This window comes from Populus nigra, chromosome 16 (genome assembly GCF_951802175.1).
Source record: "Populus nigra chromosome 16, ddPopNigr1.1, whole genome shotgun sequence".
Taxonomy (NCBI): Eukaryota; Viridiplantae; Streptophyta; class Magnoliopsida; order Malpighiales; family Salicaceae; genus Populus; species Populus nigra.
The window spans coordinates 13,634,988-13,655,385 of NC_084867.1; the positions used below are offsets into that span (position 1 = coordinate 13,634,988).

Below are 20,398 nucleotides of genomic sequence, written 5' to 3' on the forward strand. Positions count from 1 at the left end.
ACATAATTCAAGACTCCACTCGCTTCAAAATCCTCTTGAAGTTCAAACCCATGAAAGAAAAATACATTTCAATAATATATATATATATATATATATATATATATATATATATATATATATATATATATCTTTTTGGTAAAAATTAAAAATTAATTTTATCACCTCTTTGTGTGTATGTGTAGTTTTATTTTTTATTTATTTATTTTTGTTCTCTTATCAAACGATTTGCTTTGCTATTTGTAATGCTCTCAAATCCACGAGCCACACACACCCCTTTACAATACAATATAACCTCCATGCTCTCCTCTTTTATAATCCTTATCTTTGATCTCCAACTCCCATTCTTCCATTATCTCCTCTCCCATTACCTTTTGCTTCCTCTCTCAAACCCCCACTTCTCGTTTTTCTTCTTCTTTTTCACACACCAACTTGCCATTGATCCTTAGCTAGCTATACATATCTAGCCTTTTGCTACTTCCTGTACTATACATTGAAAAATATTGATCCACAATATGGCTCTTGAAACCTGGCTAATAAAGGTAAAAACAGTAATATCTCATAGTTTTGATTCAGTCATAACCTCCACTCCAATCCCAAAACCATCAAAGAAATCTTCAGTTGCAGTATTAGCTTTGGAAATTGCAGGCCTTATGTCAAAGCTTTTCCATCTTTGGCAATCTCTTTCAGACAAGAACATAATTCGGGTGCGAAACGATTCCGTCTCTCTTGACGGAGTACACAAGATAGTCTCCAATGATGAATCATTCCTTCTCGGCCTCGCGTGTGCAGAAATGGCTGAGAACCTTAGACTCGTCGCTAAATCTGTTTCGAGGTTGAGCAAGAGGTGTGGGGACACAAGTTTGCGTGGTTTCGAACATTTGTTCGATGAGTTTGCCAACTTGGGGCATGATACTAATTGTTGGGTCTTGAGTTGGAAAGACATGGAAGCTAAAACCAAGAAGTTGGACAGGTATGTGACCGTCACGGCGACGCTGTATAAAGAGATAGAGGAGCTGTCTGTATTGGAGAATGGATTAAGGAAAGCTTTACAGTGTGGTGAACTTGAAGGAACAACAAAAGAACAAAAAGTTTTGGATCTTCAACAAAAGATATTCTGGCAGAGACAGGAGGTGAAGTATCTAAAAGACAGATCTCTTTGGAATAGAAGCTTTGATACTGTTGTTCTGATTCTTGCTAAGTCCATTTTCACTATCTTAGCACGGATCAAGCTGGTTTTTGGCATAGCACACGGCTATCCAACTTCCCTGCCTCGCTGTCTCTCAGCTTCTGCAACAGTGCATCCAACCGAAAACCCTACAACTTGTAACTTTGTGTCAGGGCCATTGAAAATCTCAAAACTTGAAGGAAATAAAGATTTCAGTACTGGGTTTTTCGAGACGAATTCAAAGCTTCTAAATCCACCGGCAACTACTCTGGGCGCGGCAGCTTTAGCCCTACACTATGCAAATTTGATTATAATACTGGAAAAGATGATAAAGTCACCACAACTTGTTGGTATTGATGCAAGAGATGATCTTTACGCGATGTTACCAAATAGTATAAGGTCTTTACTAAGGGCTAGACTGAAAGGAGTAGGGTTTTCGGCTAGTGATCCAGTTCTTGCAGGAGAATGGAGGGATGCTTTAGGGAGGATATTGGGGTGGCTATCACCATTAGCACATAATATGATCAAGTGGCAAAGTGAAAGGAGCTTTGAGCAACAAAATTTAGTGCCAAAAACCAATGTGTTTCTTTTGCAAACATTGTTTTTTGCAAATAAAGAGAAGACTGAAGCTGCCATTACAGAACTTTTGGTGGGCTTGAATTACATTTGGAGGTTCGAAAGGGAGATGACTGCTAAGGCCTTGTTTGAATGTGCCAACTTCAATGGGTTCTTGAATCCTCAGAATTCCAGCTAGGAAGATGGTTTCTCTTTCTTTTTCTTGGTTTTAGTTTTGTTTTCAATCTAAACTTTATCATGTTTTTGATCTTAGACTGAACTGAGTGTCAGATCTTTGAGGGTTTGTTCTCCTTCTGACCCTGATCTGCATATGTCAAATATAGATATATATGTATGTACATGATTTGATCATTTGAGTAATCTTTCAAACAATGCATGCTTTTGGCTTGAAATCTCATGTGGAAATATTCCTTTAATCTTCCATTAATTGATCATTCAGCAGAATAATTGGATCAAGATTCTGTTTCAAGATAATTGATCATGTTGTGGTTACTAATTATATACAAGGTTTTTATCCATTTCTTACTAATAAATACTCTCTGATATGAAGTCATAGACTAATTAACTTACACAAAGAAGCAGTTGGATAGCCATTATCAATGGGCCCTTCAATGAAACATTTGAGATCACACTAGCCAGCTAATAGTAATTTAGTCTTTATCATAGTGGAATCTTTTCAATACTGTTACACTAATTTATCCATGATGAACTAAGAGACAATCACTAGAGACTAGACACCAATTCCGGCTACGCATGTGAAGAGATAACATGTTAATTTTGACTTTAATTTATTGATATTTTTTATCTTTTGTTTGTTACGATAATGTTTGAAAAGGTAAAATAAATTTAAAAAATATATAAATCATATTTTTTTCTTTTAATAAAAGATTCAAGAGATAGTTTTGATATGTGTTGATTTATAATAAAAAAAATTTAAATTTATAATTGTAGCAAAACATGTAGCGTCACAATCAATACTAAACAGAGAAGCTAAGCGGGAGTAGGTAATGCCTTGGTAGTATAATGGGGTAGATAAATTTGTTAATCAAGAGGGGATTTTCTTTTCCTAACATTTTGTACGTAAGAGGGATCACATTCCTAGTTATGTGATATATATTCTCTAGGAGAATAAGAGCATTAAACACAGAAATGATGCAACAAAATTCCAAAGGATTTGTGTCAATCAGGCACAATTAAGTTATTGGATTGGATGTTGCAGTGCTAGCTGGGTGTCTCTTGGCAAGCTCAAGCATTGCTAGGACTCCTACTAGTTCATTTTTTAGCATATCCTACGGGAATTAGAACAGGGACAAATCCCATCCTCGCAATCCACTATGTTTCATATCTTCTTATTCCCGATTTTTTAATAATTTTTCACTTGCTCTTACAGCTCATAGCTTCACTGGTGCCTTGGTTTTTTGTTTTTTTTTTGGTGAAACACTGGTGCCTTGTGAGGACACAAGTTTCTCGTAAAAGCTCCCACCTTTGTCACCTTTGTTTCCCTCTAGGGCCCTCATGACTGTCCTTGATCTCCTTCACTATTCAATGAGAGGCTTGGCCTTCTTAATATCCTTTTGTCCCACCTTATATGCTCTTTTCAAATTCTATATATTTCCTTGAATGCTTTGCCTTTTGGTTAACCAAATTCTAAAAATGTAATTTGTCCCGTTTCTAAACAATAAGAGATCACAACCCGAATTTCAAATCTATAACCAACGACACATAAGTGGTGTTATAAGAACATTTTATCTATGCTATGTCTCATAACATGCATATAATTATAAAATTAATTATGTAAAGATTTCACATCATTTTATAATTTTTCAAAATATTATATACTTCATAAAATCAAATAACAAGTCAACCGATCAGTTAGTTTAGACTAATTAGTCAACTAGCAACAACCAGCCAATCAGTCAGTCAGTTCAACCCAACCAGTTAATTAGAATTTCAGAATCCTGATTTATCAATCTTTAAATTTACAAGTCTCAAAATATAAACATTTGTTTTTCAAAAACTCATAATCCAAATAGCATATCAAACTGATTTTAAGCAAGACTAACTTCCTAAACATTAATTATAACTATGAGATTATTCAATCATCACATCATAATAAAAACCGTAACTTTTCTTAAAACTTTCCATAGTCAATCTCTAATCAAGAATAACAATAAAAAGGGAGATACTTATTCTTCAACCTTCTTGAAACCAAAACCTTAAATTTAAAATTGATTTCTTGGTGTACATGGGTGTAAGTTAGGACAAATAGGGGGGAAAAAGGGGGGAAAGCAAATTATTTCGTAATTTTTTCTTTATATATCTAGGATAGTTGCTAGTTGAATCGGGTTTGGATTGAATTTTAAAATTAGATTTGATGGGCCAAGAATACAAGTCTTGTATCATTTATTTTCCTAACCAGAAAAATTGTAAGATAATCTTGGAAACGTTTAGGCCTGTCTAGTGGACCAGATCCAAGGATAATGTGTTGTGGTCCAAGGCTAAGCCTGTAGTGGCACCATGGACCCAACTGCACTACATGTTCTTCCCTTAAAAATCTTTGCAACTTAGTCCGACCAAGATAAGCCAGCTAGACACATCTAACAATTGCTGGGGTACTTTTACAATGTTCGCCAGAACATGAGTCAGAAATTAATGAAATTGTGCAAGAATTTGACAGGAACAAACACATGGTGGCTAGCTGTAACTAGACTCTTGACAGACCTTATGGCCCATTTAAGTAGTTCTCCAAACTACTAGAAAAGAACGTGTCTTGTTCGTCAAAAGGCAGGCCAAGTTAGCCTAAATTAGAATGCCCATTGAAAGGATCACTTCATGAAAGAACAAAAAAGATTGTTTGCTTTGTTCGCAAGATGGAATAAATAAATTTTATTGTATATATATATATATATTCAAACTACAAAGATTAATTGAAGATCGAAGATTTAAAGACTGCATCAGATTCTAGCATCAAGTTTATCACCAGCAACAAGCGGGTTTTGCTTAGCCAAAATTTTTCGATCGAAAGTCTTGAAATCAATCAAAGGTGCAGGAGTGCTCCTTGGCATATCGATGAACCCCACAGAAGGTTTTCCCACAGCGGCACTTGAACCCCATCAAACCAACTTTCTTGCCGCAGCATTCACATCTATTTTTCAGCACTGTTGTAGCGGATGCAGTAGCAGTGGTTGTTGAAGCTGTTTCATTAGAAACAACAGCTGGGTTCTTATCATCAGATGATGGGGTGATGACAAGTTCAGAGAGTTTGTCTGCAGTCTTAGCAATTACCTCTTCTTTGAGATACTCTTTGTAACACTTTGAACAAAGATTTTTGTTCTCTGGAGAGCCAAAGAAACCACAGCCCTTGGCACACAACGCAGGAGTCATCTTGTCTTGTGAATCCATCAACTCTTTCTTGATGATTAGATGGTGCGCACGTACAGCTTGAGAATGAGTTCAGAGATTTTTTTATTTCTTGCTATATGGCCTTTTGTGTGTTTTATATATGTGTGTGGATATAGATAGAGGTAGGGTTTTTGAATCATTAATTACGTGTTTTAATCCCTTTTGGGATTCGGATCATGCGTTAATTACGAGTCAATATCTAGCAAGAATCCTTTTCGACGAGGATTTAAATAACTTGTTTGTTGCAAACACTATTTGGTTCAAGTGGTGAAATTTTACATCTAATATCATAAATTGAGAGAGGGAGGGAGAGAAACTTAAATTTATAACATTTTAAATACCTTTTTCATATAAAAGAATTTACAAACAAAAATATGTGTTCAAAACTTGCGAATTATACTATCTTCAATAAAAACAAAATTAAAATCATGGTTGTTAGATCCAGTTTGAGTTTATCCTAGAAAAAAATTTAAGTTACTGGATTATTAAATTTACAATTGACTATTAAATCAATCCAATTTTATCATTATTTTTAAAATGATATCTTTTTCAGTTTATTTTAAAAAAAAATTATTGATATTTATTTAGCTAAATTTAAATAGAAAATTTTATGATGCTCAATAAATATTAATCATTACTTGTTTTATTGAGCCTATTATATATGAAGAGAGAGATGGATAGCAACAAAAAAATTAAATTCAAAACCCACAATAAATAATAAGAATATTTTTATTTAAATTAAAAAATATTCTTTTATTTATATTAGTTTTAACTAAATCAACTATATTATATGTTAATTGAGTTTAAATGATTTCGATGTTAAAATTAATTCAACTTAAAACACGATCCAAGTAAAATTTTAGATTATAAATTTTTTAAATTAACTCATTCGTACAGTTTATCAATTATGGTACTTTTTATAAATAAAAAAAAGAAGAAAAAAAACACTAATGTACCATAATGTTACGTGCCTCCTTAGGAAAAAGGAAGATGACTCCAGGACATGGTATCCCCAACTGCTATCCAATTCTCAATTGGCTCCAAAAAAGGGACAAATCTCAATTGGCTCAATGTTCTTGTCTTTACTTCTATCAATAATCTCAATCCGGCGAAAATGGCAGAGTTCTGAAGAAATTCGGACGTAAATCTACTGATATTTTGAGATGAGGACGCACACATTAGAGAGGGAAAGGAGAAGAAGAGAGGTTAGAGTTAGGGTTAGGGTTAACCATGGTTATATTTTTCGATGGGAATTCTTAATATGATTAATGTATTTATGCTATTAGAATAGTATCCTAGGAATTCTTAAACCTTCAAGAAAGAGAGAATCAAGAAGCCATAATGCCATTTCTCTTGGAAGAAAGCCCAGAATTATTGCTAAGTAGAAAATTGGTGGTTGCTGATCTTACTACAGTGAGTTTAAACTATAAATCATAATAGATTACTTAGGAGATAATACCAATTCGAAACTTTTATTATCAAATCAAGCAGTAAAGATAATACAAATCACATATAACATTGTTGTATGCATGAAGAAGACAGATTCAAGAAATCTTTATGATCCCTTCATGCTCTAGAACCAAGTTTATCAGCCACAGCAAGTGGATTTTGCTTAGCTAAATTTTGTCGACCAAGAGTCTCGAAATCGAACGTGCATGGGTGCTCTTCAGCATGTCTATGCATCCCTCAAAAGATCTTCCCGCATAGGCAATTGAACCTTGTCAAGCCAACTTTCTTGTTGCAGCATTCGCATCGAATCTTCCTAGTTGAACTCGAAGCAGCCGTGTTAGTTGTTGATCTCGTTTCATCGCCAGCGACAGCTGGGCTCTTATAATCAGCTGATGGGGTGATGCCAGGTTCAGAGAGTTTATTAGCAGAGTTGGCGGTTACCTCTTCTTTGAGGTAGTCTTTGTAACACTTTGAACACAGATTTTTGTTCTCTGGAGAACCAAAGAAACCGCAACCCTTGGCACACAAAGGAGGAGTTGAGCTGTTTTATCGAGGCCATCTTTTTTTGTCATTGTTAGCTTCTTGAACTAAAGAGATTCTGATTTCTTGGAGAGAAGAGACTTCCTGTGATTGCTTTAATTTTGGAATATGCAGGGCTAGTTTGTGTCCAAACACATATTTATAAACATACAAACGGAAGTCAGCTGACTCGGATATATGCACTTCATTCCTGTACGGGACAGGACAGGAAAAGGTGGGGAAGTTCCTATGTTTCGAGTTTAATGCAAGGAGGCCAACCTTATTTTATCCATGATGGGCAGCCCATTGATGGCCTAAGTTGTTGAATTGGGCCACTTCAAAGAGCTATTTCGGCCAGAACTTCAACGAGACCAATAGAGTAGTGAGTAGAGAGAGCAGGTACGCCTAATGTACTACTTGATCAAAAGAATGGTGCAGTTGGCATGCAAAGTTTAGATAGGAACTCGACTAACCCACTTCATTTAACGATATAAATGCATGATCAAGGCCAGCTCAAGGTGCAATGGGCAAGGGATAATAGCTTTTTACTTCAAAATGGCTGGTTTAGAAGTCATAGACTCCTCGAGGAAAAAACACATTAGGCAACCACCATCAGTGCCATTTCTCTGGGAAGTAAGGCCCGGGGTGGCAAAAAGAGACTGGAAACCTGAGGTTTCTTCGGTTACCCCAGTTCAACTACCTCCTGTCAAGCTCATCGCCTCAGTGCCCTTCAACTGGGAGGAAAAGCCTGGGAAACCTCTATCCTGTTTCTCACAATCACCAGAATCAGCATTTATAACCCCACAGGCAAATCTCCTTGCTTTACCATGGCATGTTACGTGCTCTCAAGGAGATGACAATCACAAGCAAGAGGATGGTGATTCTGGTGAGGAGAATTTTGGAGATGAACGAGTAATGTTTAACTCAGATCTTGAATCATTCAGTTTCGAGACAGATGATTCGTTTCGTTCAGCACAGTCTCTCTTGGCTAATTGCATGGTTTCATCGGTGGCAATTTCTACTGCTGTTCCGGTGCAAACAACGTCTCCAACAGATGATAGCAATGGCCAGCAGGAAACCCCATCATCGCCAACTTCTGAAACTGATAGTAGCACAAGCAGTTATGCAACTGGCGTATCAAGTCTTGAGGGGGCTGCTTTCTTGGAATGTCTCTTTCCATTATATAAACCCAAATCTGGTTTTCTAGGAAAGGCTTCCCATCCCAGAAAGGAATCTTTTACTCCGGAGCTAAACAGCAGAGATTTTGATTATGAACGTAATAGCAGTGTCATGATAAGGAGACCACTAACGCTTGGTGAACTGATAATGATGAGCCGAAGGAGGAGTTGTCAGAGAAAAGCTGTTCAAATGAGAAAACAGAATCCATCAATGGTAAATGTCCAATTCTTGCTTCTTCTGTCACTGTCTTTTATTCCTAGAAGAAGTCTAAAACCATTTTTGGATATCAGACCACCGATAGTGATGATAAAAAACTAGAAGTCAGAAGGATATAGAAGTGAAAGCTATTAAAATCATAAGAACAAAAATACTTTAAATCATCTCCTTCTGCAATATCATTGAATAAATAACAGGTTACATTTTCTAGTGATCTGTTATTTTCAACAAAAGATTAAAATAACTTTACTCTTGCCTGTTTGCAACTGTGGCAGAAATTTATGGACAAGAAAGCTTTTGGATGCTGCATCTTTGGAACTAGCATCAATATGATTGAAGGACTGCAGAGGAAGATGCGCCAACCAAGACTGAAAATAGGGCATTTGTCACTATGAACCACCCGAAGTTCATTTCTTTGATCAGTCCTTTTCAGATCGTTCTAGCTTTCCACTTCCAGGCAAATATGTAAACAATTTACAGCATTTAGAATGTAACCCAATCTTGAAAATTGCCAGAACTCCCAAGATATCAAATTGGAATTTTCCATTGACTTGCTTGCTCTGCCATTGAAAGCAGTGAATAGTGATTGCAAACATAGCAACACCATCAACCATGAAAGAAACAAAATTGGGTGCAAAAAATTCATTGAATTTCAACTAAGAGATTTACAAGTTTATGCCACCTTGCGGATTCGTTTCATGACTACGGGAATATCTTCTAGAGCTAAGGTAGTGAAACAACACCGGAACCATCCTGGTTCTATGCAATGACAAGCTGAACCAGGTGTTACATTGACCTTAGCAATATTCAAAAGCTTATCCCATAGCTCAAGTTCCCCTTTCTCCCCGAAAGAAGGGATTAGTCCACTCATATTAGCCCAGCAGTAGAAACCAGCACTGCTTTCTATGCACTGGATTCCCAGTTGTTTGAGACCATCAACAAAAGAATAATGCAATTCCTGTATCCTCTGCTTGTTAGTCTTGATGAATTCTTCAATGAATTTAGTGTCTGACAGCATTGAAATCAGCAACCTCTGGCTTGGAGCAGAAATAGAAGAAAATCTAGTTAACCGTTTGGCAGCAGCCAAAACATTTTCATTGTATGAATAGATAACCCCAACCCGAAATCCTGGAAGACAGAGGTCTTTTGACAACCCATATATTATATGAACCCTGTTCTTATCAAATTCTTCTTTCTCAAGAATTTCTGCCATGCTCACAAACTCCATATTTCCATACACAGACCCAGCGAATATCTCATCAGAGATAATGTGGATGTTCTTCTCTTGGGCAAAGTCTAATATGTTATAGAGGGTTTGCCATGGAAGTATATTGCCAACAGGATTTGAGGGATTTGAAATCAGAATCCCACGAACTTTTACTCCTCGTTTTCTAGCCTGGTTGTATGCCTGTTCAAGAGCAGTAACACTTAATAAGAAGTCGTCAGCGCTGCGGCAGTGAACAGGAATTAGCTCCACTCCTGTTCGCAATCTAACATCCCTGTCAAATCTGCAAGTTTTCTTATAATCAACTCCAAGAGCACATTTCCATAAGAAAACTTAGATACAAAATTACAATTCACTTCACACTTGGTGACTAATAATCAAAAGTTGCACTCGGGGCTATAAAATTACCCGGGATAATAAGGCGTTGGAATAAGAAATGCATTTCCATGGTCTGCCAGGCAGAAGCATAGTATCTCAATTGCAGGAGTGGCACCCGCAGTCAATACTATTTGTGAGGGGTCAAATGAAACCACTTTTTCCATCACCTCTGATGAGGGGTCAAATGAAACCACTTTTCCCATCACCTGAGACATGAAACCTGCCACGGCCTGCAAATAACTGAAACAACTAAATAGAATAACAAACCACTAAAACCACACCAGAGACTCAATTCCATTACATGGCTAACCAGTTGTCTTCTAATACAGCTAAATTAACTTCCCATACAACTCTCAGTTCCAAACCTTAAACTTAGCTCACATTTTATGTTACTCTCAAAAACACCAAATTAACTCTGCATTCACTACAAAGACAACCTTTCAACTTAAACATAGAAGTTAGTTAAATACAACGACCCAATTTTCAAATAGTCACAATCATCATTAAAAAAAAAAAAAGTACCAAAGACTCTTAACTTTACCACTTTCAACTCCATCAATCCATCAGATGGCTGATACGCCGCGATCCCATTAATACTCAAATGCTCACCGTCACTTCCCACCATTGCTTCCCTCACATTCTCCACCATCCATTTCTCTATCAAATCGAAACACAACTAAAAACACCAAAACAAAAAACCCAATTAAACAAAATTTTAAAAAAAAATAACAAAACTTTATTAAAAACCGAACTCTTTGTCTTTCACTCACTCTATTCTCTGATAATCCAAGTTGAATGATCCCATCCGGGTTACGCGCTTTCTCATATGGATCATCCAAAACCTTCTCCAACCCAATATAATAAGGCGAATCATTCCCTCTTACAATCAAACTAGCCCTGCCGGATACACTCACCGGACCAAACGACCCCACCCGACCGAGAAAACTCGACCTGGATGACGTCCTCGGAATCTCCTCGAGGTTGGGCGATGAACTGGACGGCGACGGAGGATTCAATGGAGTGTTTGAACTGTTACCACGGTTTCGTTTAATGTAAAGTTGAAAGAAGTAAAAAAGAGCACAAGGTATCAAGGTACCTAGTATTAGGCCCCCCCTACCTTGAACTATGCCTTGTAATGGCACTATGAGTCTCATTCCGGTGGATTTTTGTCGAGTCGGGTTGGTGTGTTGTTTGGAGTGTTAGAGGTTGGGTCATGTGGGTTTGGTGGGTTGACCCGCCTGAAGATTTGGCGCCGAGGTTGTCGGGAGAGGGAGAGAAGGCTGGTTTTTTTTTTTTTTTTTTTTTTTGAGTGTTGTGTTGTGTGGGTGGTGGAGTGAGTGAGGGAGAGGGAAAGATTGGATTTTGTGTTGGTGGCTTATAATTTTGGAGTTTGGATTTTAGGTTTTGGCATTTTGAGCTTTGTATTTGCACAATATCTTCTTCTTGCCTAATGAGTGTTTGCTATGTAATGACTCCATTATACCCAAACAAGTGGGAAACTTCATCTCGCTTTAATGTTTATTTGAGCATGAATTTTTTATTTTTTATTTTTTATTTTTTATTTTTAGTTTTCTAACTTTTTTTCCCTTTCAATTACATCGTTAATTACAAAATGTTTGGATTTTTTTTGAATGAAATTCAATTTCAAGAATTTAATAAAACTTAATCTTTGTAATCATTTTTAATGTAAATAATTGAATTTCAATTGTAATTTAGTCTCTAAAATTAAAACAAAACTTATACTAAAGATGAGAAATTAATATCAGAACTAGATTTCTCAAAATAACATCTATACATCTCTTTTTTAATATATTTTTAAATGAAAAAGATTAAAGTGAAGATGATAATATAAAAAACAAAATGAATTAAATTTTATCTCTTCCAAACATATAAATTTGATTTATTTTTCAACTAAATTTAAATTAAATGCTATGATTGAATTCAATTACAGTATAGAATTAATTTAAATTAAAGAATTGATTTCAAGCAACTTATTATAATTTAATTAAATGAAATTAGGTTTGGAATTATAGTAAAAGTATCAAATTAAATGTTAGAGGACTTCAAAGTAAAACATGGAGAAAATATATTATTCACCTAAATTTCAAAGTATTTTTTTATTTTAACACAAAAATTTATTTTATTTATTTTTTAATCATAAATTCAAGAGATAAGAAAGAAACTCCTTGAAAAATAAAAATAAAATTATTATTATCATAATTTCATCAATCAAAATGATGGGATTTTTTTCTCTCTCTCTCTCTAAACAGTTTAGGAATTGGTAGATAGGGTTCAGTTTTGATTTATGTGTTTTTAATTGGCGTGATGAACAGATTATTGAAGGCAAATGAGTGATGGTGAGGCATGGAGAAAAATAAGATGCTTTCGTAAGCTGGGAGGAAAGATGGGTGGGTAGGAGTGAAATGGAAGGCTTAAAATACCTCCCTTTCTTTCTTTCTTTCTTTCTTTTACTTGTTCTTAGCCCAGTCAACCTATTTAATGATAAAATAAGATTCAAACCTTGATCTATAATTTAGAAAGGTTAAATAATTTTTTTGTTTACAGCTTCGTACACATCTTGAAATGATTAATTAAATGTTGCTGATATATTTTTTTATGATAACAAATATAATCTTGAATTTAGAATCTAATATGGAGAAAATAGCTCATAAATAAAGATAGAAATACCCATTGTTAAAAAAGAAGAAGAAGAAAAGAAGAATTAATGACTTTATCAACATGAAGAGGAAAGTGCCCTTAAGAACAGACCTTGGACGAGCAATCTGCTGGGCCTCCTCGCACTTCACGACCGATATCACCAGCAGCTGCTCATTGGGTTGTTTGGCGTCTTTTTCTTAGTTTTAAAATTCCGAAGAGGAAAGTGCCCTTAAGGGGAATTTGTCTCGGTTGATTTTCACCGATTGGTAACTTTCTTGTTTTTTTATGTTGCGAAAATCTAAATGGAAGAAAAGGGAAAGAAGATGACTAAACGAGGCAGGAGACAGGAAGAATGATTCATTTTTCTTTGCTCTTGAAATTGCCCTTTGAACGACCCAGTCATCATGTTCCCTGTGAAGTACAAGCTCGTCTCCATGATTGCTCCATCATATATATATATAGTACACATCTTGTCTCTCACAGGGGGGACCTTGCATCTTGCTTTTCTTCCTCACAGCCCCTTTTCTCCACTCGGGCTGCATCAAGCCCACCTTCGCCACTTGTACAGTGGAAGGGATGGTCCTCCCGTGATGCTAACGTTTTTACTATAATAAGCAACTTTTCGCAATCATTTAACGATCAACCATTGTTATAAAACTTCATCTAACCAAGTGGTTTTTTATTCAGCGACTGCAGTTTCCATTCAATGAAAAGCATTTTAAGAAGACGAGAAAACTGAGATGCTAAACCCAATTCTTGCACCAAACGGTCCTGACTGACACCCAAATAAATTAGAGTTTGTAGAGCTACTTGTATAAAAAGTTCTACAATAGCAGGCTATCCGAAAGGGATTTTTAATCCCTTGTACTGTAAAAGCAATTGAGCTTAATATTAGCAAAAACATGCCGAAACATTCCTAGATGTTGAAAATCTATACAAGGGGGCAGTTTAAACAAACCCATTTGGGACAAAAATTTGGTATTTTTTATCGCTGAATTTTCCTAGGGTGCATTGGGGTCAGCGACTTAGAGAGTATTCTTTGACACAGCTTCTTTGAACCTCATGAACGCATCAGAAGAGTTGTTTTCCTGCAGAAGTTGTGGCTGGTGAAGTGTTGGCTGCTGCTGTCCTTTGTCCATGACAAATTTGGCATAGTCAAAAGGCTTTGGAAGAAGAGAAGCTTTTGTAGGAGCTGGAACAAATGATACTAAGACCCTGGACACATCCTGCATGGTTGGTCTCTCTGAGGGATGGCGCTTGGTGCACAATAGTGCTAGTTGGAAACTCTTCTTTACATGGGTCAAATCCATGCATGTAACAGAAACTTCTGGGTCAACAGCTTCCATTACAGTGTTATCATCAGCCCTCGATAAAATCTGAAACAAAACAGATGACAAAGGTAGAAGTTATCTTCAGGAAAATGAACAGTTGAAAGCTTAAAACAACTAAATTGGATTCTATGTTGCCACCTATCCATGTTGAGCACCAACATAAGTAATCAAATGGTTATGAGCATATATTTTGAGATACATACCAGCTGCTGTAAATTAGACTCGTTATCCACAGCCTTCTTCCCAGTAAGAAGCTCCAAGAGGACAATGCCAAAGCTATAAACATCTGATTTCTCAGTTAGCCGAGATGTGCGGGCATACTCTGGATCAATGTAGCCAATAGTACCCATAACAAAAGTTGAGGCATGAGTTTTCGTGGTTGGGATGCATTTAGCAATTCCAAAATCACACAAGTGAGCTTCGAAATTCTCATCCAGCAAGATATTTGAGGACTTCACATCCCTGTGGATGATTCGAGGGTTGCAATCATGGTGAAGATAAGCAAGTCCTTGAGCAGCTCCAACTGCTACTTTCAAGCGTGTTTCCCAGTCAAGCTTTACCTTTTTGGATGGTCCTGCCATTGATATCAACAAAAAACCATTAGCAATATAATGCGAGAACGTATGATTAGGAGGTTTGGCAGAGAATAAAAATAAACAAGAAACTACATTGAACATGATAACCAGATAAGAGGACACAAGGTAACAGATGGGAAAGTTTAGTTCACTAACCATGAAGCAGATCCCACAGAGAACCATTCTCCATATAGTCATAAAAGAGAAGGTTTCCACGAGGAGACAGTGCATAACCATGTAAGCTGACTATATTTCGGTGTCTGATGCTGCCAATGGTCTCAAGTTCAGTTTCAAACTCGTGCAAGTTGCATGGATACTGATTGTAGAGTCGCTTAATTGCAAGTGGCCGGGAATTTTTCAGCACACACTTGTATACTGTGCTAGAAGCACCATAACCTATAATATACTTCTCACTTAAATTCTCTGTGTTCCTCATTATGTCATCAAAGGTGTGAATAGCCATGTCCATGTGAAGAACCACAAGTTTTGGAGGACCTGGCAAGAAATAAACCAAACATGAGTACTTGGGAAAGAGAAGCAAAACGGGAAACATAAAAAGAACAATTATCAAGTAAAATGCATGCCTTGTACAGTTTTGTTGGATCCCTTCGTCAATTGTTTCTGTTGGTTGGATTTGTAAATCGCAACTATAATCATGGACAATAATGTCATGAATCCCAGCGTTATACAGACAACTGCTGCTCTAGAGAAGATTACTGAAACAGCAGAAGATAAACAGACAAGTTCAAGATAAAACTCAAAACCTTCTTTATTAGAGTTGACCACGTCAATAACAAAAACAAGCGTTCAAAAGAACATGTAGCGGATGAGGGGTTACCTTTAGACTTTGGGACATAGGGGCCACATATTGATCCCAACCGGTTGCCACACAACAAAGGATTTCCAATAAAGCTGGCAAGGTAGTACAAAAGATTACAAGGAATTTCTATAGTAAACTGTCGGAAATTTTCATTTTAAGCACTTTCAAAGAAACAAAACTATTATTCTCCCCATACCTGTCTGGTGGAAACCGTGTCAAGTTTCTAATAGGTGGCACAATTCCTGATAAATTGTTGTATGAGAAATTCCTAACACGTAAAAAGTCATTTTACAGTAGCATTCTATAGCTATTAAGAATGAAACATTGAAGAGAACCAAATAAAACAGCTTACAAATTGGCAAGGCTGAAACAATTGGTAAGCTCAGGGATTTCTCCTTGCAAGTCATTGTTGTTCAGGATCCTGCCATCCATCAACAAATTAGTACGTGGTAAAAATTTATGAAGGTCAAAAGGAGTACAGCGGAGACATTGTCTGGGCTTTGAACTTACAGAGAAACAATGTTTTGCAGCTGACCCAATTCCACTGGAATGCTACCAGTCACGTTGTTGAAAGACAAATCACTGTGGGAAGATATGATTACGTACAATCACGAATGGGGGCAGATAAACTTCATCCAAGGGTAAAAAGAACAGTTCGTAAGAAGCTTACATAATTTGTATACTTCTTAGATTCCCAAATTCAGCAGGCAATCGTCCATGAAGATGATTCCTGCTCAAATTCCTGGTGTACACATCAGAAAGTAGATTAGCAAGTTCTTGGATACAATTAAATTCAAAGAAAAATTGCACTTCCAGACAGACATACAAGGTGAGAAGGTGCTCCAGGTCACCAATCAAAGCTGGAATGGGCCCCGAAAAGTTATTGCTGGAGAGATCCCTGAAAACAATGAGATCCATAAGACTGGTGCATTACAGTTTAAAAGTTCTCCAAAACTAAGTGTTACAATAGATTAATCTCAAAATATACAGTGTTAGGAGGAAACTTACAATGTATCCAAATTGATTATGCGTCCCAGCTCAACAGGAACACTGCCTTTGAAGTCGTTTGATGAGAGATTTCTGAAGATTCAAGACATTTTAGTTAAATGACAGGAAATGAGTGCAAAATGAAACTAAAAATATGAAGAACTTTCCAAATATGGCCTCCAGAACTCACAAGTAAGTCAAGCTCTCAAGATCCTTGAAACCTGAAGGTATGATTCCACTCAAGTGATTACCATGCACGTTGCTACAAAAGTAAGACAAAACCAGTTGGTTCGTTGCTCACATCAGAAACATAAGACACTGTTCAAATAGTTGCAAACAGCCTGGACATAGGAAATCCTACAATTGATTCAAAGCCCTGCAAAAACTGATGTTGTGTGGAATGGGCCCTTCAAGATGGTTGTTAGCAAGATTCCTGATCCATAAAACAGAAATTCAGTAAATAACGTTTAAAAGAGAACGTAGAAAGCATTTAATCACAGGAAACTCACAATTCAAACAACTGTCCCAGCTTCCCAAGTTCAGGAGGAATGCTGCCAACCAGTTGGTTGTCATTCAATTGCCTAAAAAAAATGCTCTGGTCAGTTACCGAATAAAATAAAATATGCATGCATATAATCAGACACATTTGGAAACCTTGAAATCATGAGGAATCTTACAAATAGCTTAGCTTTGACATATTTCCAAGTTCAGGGGGAATTGGTCCAGTGAGCTTGTTTCCATGAAGATACCTGGGGCGCACTCAAAGAACAATTGATATAACCACAGAAAGAGCCAGTAGCAAGCTTCATCTGTTACGAAATAGAACTCACACTTTCCACTGTTCATAAAAAAGTAATAATAACACTATGAACTCACAGTTTCCCAGTGTATGACAAATTGCCAAGTATTGCGGGAATTGGTCCAACTAGCTCATTGTCACTCAAATCCCTACAACACAAGAAAAGTAACAAGTACACACCATAGATCATGATGCTGTAAAATAAACCTTCAAGATTTTAAATTTCACACTTACAGAACAGCAAGGGCCTGCATTAAACCAATAACCTCTGGAATCCTCCCGGTGAGATTATTCCCTTGAAGAGACCTAAAATAAAGATGCACAATTACTTGTTTTGATATTTCCAAAAACACAGTAAAAAGACTATTCGAGTAGTACTTGGTTGGGATTGTGATGCAGGGTGTTTTTTAGAGTGATTTTCACTTGAAAATACATCAAAATAATGTTTTTTATTATTATTATTATTTACATCAATAAATCAAAACAATAAAAAAAACACTAAAAAAATATTAATATAAAGCTTTTTAAGAAAAATCAAGAATTTGCAAAAGGTCCAGTCCAACCACACTCCCAAATGATGCCTCATCTTGCTTATAATCATTTAGAAGGGGTTTATAACAAGTTAGATACAAAATCAAACACATACAGCGTAGCAACTTGCAAGAAGCCAATATTGTATGGTAACTCCCCAGTAAACTGATTGTATGATATATCCCTGTAATTATCGAAGTAAAAGTTAATACATCATAAAAAACTGATGAATAACTTAAAATTAGTCTGTGCCGCCAAACCTACAGTATCTCAAAGCTAGTACAGTTGCCAATGCTACTGGGGATGGTGCCAGTTAGTTTATTGTCTCTCACATCACTGGAAAGGAGAATAAATAAATTTGAAGTCCCGAATAACTGAAAATTAAGTAAACAAACAGCTCACCAGGAACACAATCAGATAGATCAAATACTTACAAATACCACAAGCCAGTCAACTGACAGATATCTTCTGACAATGTTCCAGTCAACAAATTGCCGCGTAATCCACTGAGAAACATATTGGGATAATTCAACGAAAAATGTCAGTCGTATGAACATACATGCATGGGAGCACTACAATGAAGCCAAAAAATCCTATACGGGTTCTTAACCTTGCCAATAACTGAAATACTCACAGGTATTGTAAGACTTCATTCCAGTATATCAATCTTGGTATCTCACCAGTCAGCTGGTTTTTAGCAAGGTCACTGAACAGGAAAACAAGCACCAATTGAATAGCATCAGTACCAATAAGAAGAATTTAGAAATTCATAAACACCAAACCACAACTTCATTAACTATAAGGACTCACAGTGTTTTCAGATTCGGAATTTGGGTTAAGGTTGAAGGGATAGGACCAGTAAGCTGGTTGTTCTTCAAATTTCTACATTGCAGGACAAAATTACTCAATCATGAAAATTATAAAAATCCCAATTGAAGCATAGTGAATGAAACTTAAAAAAATAGTAACTCACAAGGTATCAAGTTGCTTCAACTTTGATAGAGAAAAGGGAATGTCACCATAAAGCAAGTTACCAGAAAGATCCCTGGATTCCACAATGCAAACCACATGTCAACATCAGTACAGTAAAAATTCAAAAAATCAAATTTTATCAGACAAACAGATGACTGCAGAGTATTACAGATGGTATAAAGAAGCACAATTGCCAATCTCTTCTGGGATTTGACCAGTCAACATATTCCCTTGGAAGTCTCTGCAATTTAAAAAAAAAACAGAAAAAAGCACCATCAAAATACTCCAAAAAGAACAAAATAGGTCCCATAGAACTAGTACTGCGAAAAAATTTGGTGAAAAGAGAAGATACATGGATTGCAAGTTCCTCAAATCTCCAATGCCAGGAGAAATTTCACCACCAAGGTTCAAATTTGACAGGTTACTTCACAGAAAACACACACCAGCAAGTTAATAAAAACCAAATTTGCAAAGCATTGCAGACTCAACAAGTAAAGAAAATGACTGCCTTCAAAGGGCTTACAGAGAAACAACAGAGAAGCTGTCATTGTCACAAAACACACCACGCCAAGAACAGAAATCTTCATTGTGCACATCATCCCAGTCAACAAGCACATTAACAACATTGCTGAAAGATTCCTTTATAGACATCAAAGCTTTCCCTGCAACAAAACCTCATTTCAATCCCTCTCTTTCAATACAAGAAACCCTTAAAACCATTTAAAAAAAATGACTTTCCAAGCTTTTTGATCAGGCAGAATAATTTATTAAACAAAAGTCAAACAAGAGAAAATCTTTAAAAACCCTAAGCTTTCTTGGGGTTCTCTCACTGTATTTTCCCCTCTCTTTGACTTACAAACACAATAAAACAGAATTCTAGTACCATTTTATAGGCTACAGCTAAAAACTCGATCTTCAACAGTGAAAAACACCACTTTTAAGGAGCCCAAAGACAGAAATGGCAAAAAGAGAAGCTGAAAGTTTTTCCAAAACACACAGAAAAACACAGAAAATCCCCATAAACCCATTAAACAAGAAAACGTCTGTAAGAAAGAGGAGTACCCTTATTGTTAAGTGTAGTGAAATAGGAGTAAACAGAAGCACTGCATACTTAACAAATAAAACATAATTCTAGTACCATCTTTAACAACGATAAAACAGCATTTTCAACAATGTTAAACACCGTTTCTAAGGACACCAGAGATGGAAAAGGCGAGAAGAGAAGCTAATTTTTGTTTCCAAAACACAACAAAAATCCTGATAAACCCAGCAAACAAGAAAAGGTAGTACCCTCATCGTTAAGTGGTGAAACGAGCGGAAACAGAAATAGTAAAAGCACCACAGCCATTGCCAGACAGTGCTCAAAACCCCCTAGTAGTTTCATTTCTTTCGTTGTTTTTTTTTTCATAAACTAGCAGGAAAACAAGAACTAAGTGTCCAAGACACTAGCTAAGTACAAGAGTCTTGATGTTCTCTGCTGTCATCGTAAGCGATAGAGAAGAAGGCAGCATTCGTTTGGCGTGAACTGAAAGGAAGCGAGTTAAAACATAGCACAGAATTTATTGAAGAAGAGTGGGGAGAGCGAGAGCGAGAGAGAGAGAGAGAGAGGAACAAAC

The 20,398-nt window shown here is 36.4% G+C and overlaps 5 protein-coding genes across 6 annotated transcripts; 2 read left to right on the plus strand and 3 right to left on the minus strand.

Moving 5' to 3' along the window:
• The first annotated feature begins 266 nt into the window (after positions 1 to 266).
• Positions 267 to 2,133, plus strand: LOC133675434 (protein PSK SIMULATOR 1). The gene has a single exon (XM_062096803.1). It carries the CDS (start codon positions 513 to 515, stop codon positions 1,917 to 1,919), a length of 1,407 nt encoding a protein of 468 aa, XP_061952787.1. The 5' UTR covers positions 267 to 512; the 3' UTR covers positions 1,920 to 2,133.
• Positions 2,134 to 4,774: 2,641 nt separating this feature from the next.
• On the minus strand, positions 4,775 to 5,125 carry LOC133675375 (zinc finger A20 and AN1 domain-containing stress-associated protein 9-like). Its single transcript, XM_062096725.1, has one exon. It carries the CDS (start codon positions 5,123 to 5,125, stop codon positions 4,775 to 4,777), a length of 351 nt encoding a protein of 116 aa, XP_061952709.1.
• A 2,492-nt stretch (positions 5,126 to 7,617) lies between these two features.
• Positions 7,618 to 9,056, plus strand: LOC133675939 (uncharacterized). The gene is made up of 2 exons (XM_062097504.1): positions 7,618 to 8,503; positions 8,782 to 9,056. The coding sequence occupies exons 1-2, from the start codon at positions 7,667 to 7,669 to the stop codon at positions 8,899 to 8,901; spliced, it is 957 nt and encodes a 318-aa protein (XP_061953488.1). The 5' UTR covers positions 7,618 to 7,666; the 3' UTR covers positions 8,902 to 9,056.
• On the minus strand, positions 8,659 to 11,567 carry LOC133675938 (probable aminotransferase ACS12). Its single transcript, XM_062097503.1, has 4 exons — positions 10,880 to 11,567; positions 10,651 to 10,785; positions 10,140 to 10,339; positions 8,659 to 10,014 (listed from the first exon to the last, which is right to left on the minus strand). The coding sequence occupies exons 1-4, from the start codon at positions 11,261 to 11,263 to the stop codon at positions 9,180 to 9,182; spliced, it is 1,554 nt and encodes a 517-aa protein (XP_061953487.1). The 5' UTR covers positions 11,264 to 11,567; the 3' UTR covers positions 8,659 to 9,179.
• Positions 11,568 to 13,503: 1,936 nt separating this feature from the next.
• Positions 13,504 to 20,396, minus strand: LOC133675645 (LRR receptor-like serine/threonine-protein kinase ERL1). 2 transcript variants are annotated; one of them, XM_062097079.1, is made up of 27 exons: positions 20,073 to 20,396; positions 19,306 to 19,444; positions 19,135 to 19,206; positions 18,952 to 19,023; positions 18,784 to 18,855; positions 18,621 to 18,692; positions 18,445 to 18,516; positions 18,245 to 18,316; positions 18,075 to 18,146; positions 17,926 to 17,994; positions 17,514 to 17,585; positions 17,357 to 17,428; positions 17,158 to 17,229; positions 16,990 to 17,061; positions 16,842 to 16,913; positions 16,671 to 16,742; positions 16,502 to 16,573; positions 16,320 to 16,391; positions 16,164 to 16,235; positions 16,004 to 16,075; positions 15,846 to 15,914; positions 15,690 to 15,761; positions 15,512 to 15,585; positions 15,258 to 15,389; positions 14,830 to 15,168; positions 14,302 to 14,672; positions 13,504 to 14,143 (listed from the first exon to the last, which is right to left on the minus strand). In XM_062097079.1, the coding sequence occupies exons 1-27, from the start codon at positions 20,188 to 20,190 to the stop codon at positions 13,793 to 13,795; spliced, it is 2,958 nt and encodes a 985-aa protein (XP_061953063.1). In that variant the 5' UTR covers positions 20,191 to 20,396; the 3' UTR covers positions 13,504 to 13,792. The 2 variants fall into 2 exon arrangements, with proteins under 2 accessions (XP_061953063.1, XP_061953065.1); XM_062097081.1 differs by lacking the exons at positions 19,135 to 19,206; positions 19,306 to 19,444.
• Between the last annotated feature and the right edge of the window lie 2 nt (positions 20,397 to 20,398).